The sequence below is a fragment of the Wasmannia auropunctata genome, unplaced genomic scaffold (assembly GCF_000956235.1).
Source record: "Wasmannia auropunctata unplaced genomic scaffold, wasmannia.A_1.0 LD336106.1, whole genome shotgun sequence".
Classification (NCBI taxonomy): domain Eukaryota; kingdom Metazoa; phylum Arthropoda; class Insecta; order Hymenoptera; family Formicidae; genus Wasmannia; species Wasmannia auropunctata.
The window spans coordinates 6696999-6699369 of NW_012026784.1; the positions used below are offsets into that span (position 1 = coordinate 6696999).

At 27.0% G+C, this 2371-nt stretch overlaps 1 protein-coding gene across 1 annotated transcript; it reads left to right on the top strand.

The window, feature by feature from the left end:
• The first annotated feature begins 6 nt into the window (after positions 1–6).
• On the top strand, positions 7–1548 carry LOC105455117. The gene is made up of 6 exons (XM_011698180.1): positions 7–16; positions 90–149; positions 311–391; positions 493–722; positions 849–1008; positions 1099–1548. The coding sequence occupies exons 4-6, from the start codon at positions 654–656 to the stop codon at positions 1245–1247; spliced, it is 378 nt and encodes a 125-aa protein (XP_011696482.1). The 5' UTR covers positions 7–16; positions 90–149; positions 311–391; positions 493–653; the 3' UTR covers positions 1248–1548.
• Positions 1549–2371: the final 823 nt, after the last annotated feature.

Sequence of the window (2371 nt, forward strand, 5' to 3'; positions counted from 1 at the left end):
GAAAAATCAGTGAATGGTGAATATTATTATCTATGAGTAAAGCTTATAGTTAAACTGTTAATGCATATAATATATGGTTCTTTTGATAGACACTCACCAGTCGATTACTGAGCACAGAACACATAAGAGTACAGAACAAAATGAAAATAGTGAGTATGCGTTGTTATTAATAGTGAGATGATTTTGAGAAATAGTAGAGTTTTAAAATGTTGTTGGCTAATATATATAGCAACAAATGGTAGCAACAAATTGTTAAAAAATATGTTTAATATGTAAATTATAATAGACTATATAATTTTAATTTTTATAGATGTTTTGAATTCTACGTCAGCTACAAATTCAGTTGTAGTAAGCAAAGAAGATTTTTCAAAATATCAATCGATAAATTCGAGTAAGTAAATTATGTTTCTATAGCAATATTATTTTTTTATATTTTTATTTACATATATATTTGTGTGGAATATTAGCAACTTATTGATTTTTAAATTTCAGAATATTACGAAGAAGTGTTGAAGGAAATAAATTTACTACATTTAAAAGTTCATGATATATTGGATAGCGTCAACATTCTTGTTAAAAATACGAAAGTAAACACCGAAACTCGCATAAATAATGATAGGTCGGAAGTTTTAAAAATCATACATTTGTTTCCGATGAACGAAGAATCATTAATTGAGGTGGAAGATTGGATTAACGCATCAGTAGATAATAAAGTAGCATTGGTATGAATAAATTTCCTATCAATTGTTATGAATTTTTTATTTTTGTAATAACGACTAAATATGTACTTAAATTTAATATCGATCTTTCTGTAATAATTTTTACTTAAAAAGTTGATTATATTTTAGACTGAAGAATTGAGTCGTATAGGAGGATCCAACTTAAAAGAGTTGATTAAAAGAATAATGTATAGAATACTACTAAATGAAGTCGGAATGTTGTACTCTTGGGAAGGTGCAAAAAAGAAAAAAGTATTCAAAAATTTAAGCATTGCAGCTGTTATTTTAGGTAATGATATTAAGCTAAATAGAAATTGGAATAATTAAAAATAATTAAAAATTATATGAAAATACACAGTAATTGTTTCATGATTTTCAGATGTCATTCGTAAAAGCTCTAAATTTCAAGACGCCACTGAACTCGAGGCAATAAATCACATAAAATCTTGGCTCGTCAGAAGTAAGGATCGATACATTAATGGACAGAAAAAATCCAATCAAGTTCAATCCAATAGTCCTGACAGCTAGATACGTAACTATCTGCACTGTTAACGTACTTTATCATATTAAACGTATGTCAAGCTTTTTCTTTTTTGAACAGACTGATAGTTTAGTTTCATGTTAACAGTGTTACTGCTTCTATATAGATTATTACATATCTAAAATTGTTTTCACGTAATCTCATTTTTTATTTTTTATAATTTTAATATTTTATCTTTAATATAAAACGTTAAACTGTAAAATATAGATTTTTTTAGTTTAAAACAAGTTTTACTCAACGGTTGTGTAGAATAGCCATCATTTATAATAATTATAATTATAAAGCTCATATTATTTTTTAGTATGTATGTTCAATATTTCGAATAAAAATGAATAAAATAAAAAGTTTACGAGAGAAACGTTATAGATATATTAGAAAAAAAGTAAAGCAATCTCTAGCAATTATTAACAGTACTTATCAATTTCATGTTCAACATTTAACAGTTGAGAATCAAATAGAGAAAATCGACAGTTACAATTACTCAAATAATAAAATTGATTTTAATTTTGATATTGATAATTTTGATATTGATAATTTGACGTTCAACGAACAACCCACTCATAATTCTGATAGCATAATTACAAATACAAGTTTGTGTTCGGATCATGTTGAAAATAGTGAGCAGTTATCTTCAAAAATTGCTAAATGGGCTGTGGAAAGCAATATTAGTTTGTCTGCATTGGGAAAGCTGCTTACTATTCTGCGCGAAGATCCTTCTTATTGCACCAATAATTTACCGGCTGATCCTCGCACTCTTTTAAAAACGCCTAACAAATCATATGGTAAAAAATTGGGATCTGGTTTATTTCACTATTTCGGGATAGCTGAAACATTAAATTCTTTATGCGTTACCCTTAATATAAATGTAACATCCAGCACAAAGTTTTTTCTTGCAGTTAATATTGATGGGCTACCTTTGAGTAAAAGTTCTGCAATTTCGTTTTGGCCTATTTTGTGTTCCGTCAAATCAATTGAAGCTCTTAAAAATAAAGTTTTCTTAGTAGCTCTTTATCAAGGAAATGAAAAACCGAATCCCAATGATTTTTTACTTGATTTTGTTAATGAATGTGCAAAGTTAACAACAAATGGCATATTAATTAAAAATGTTACA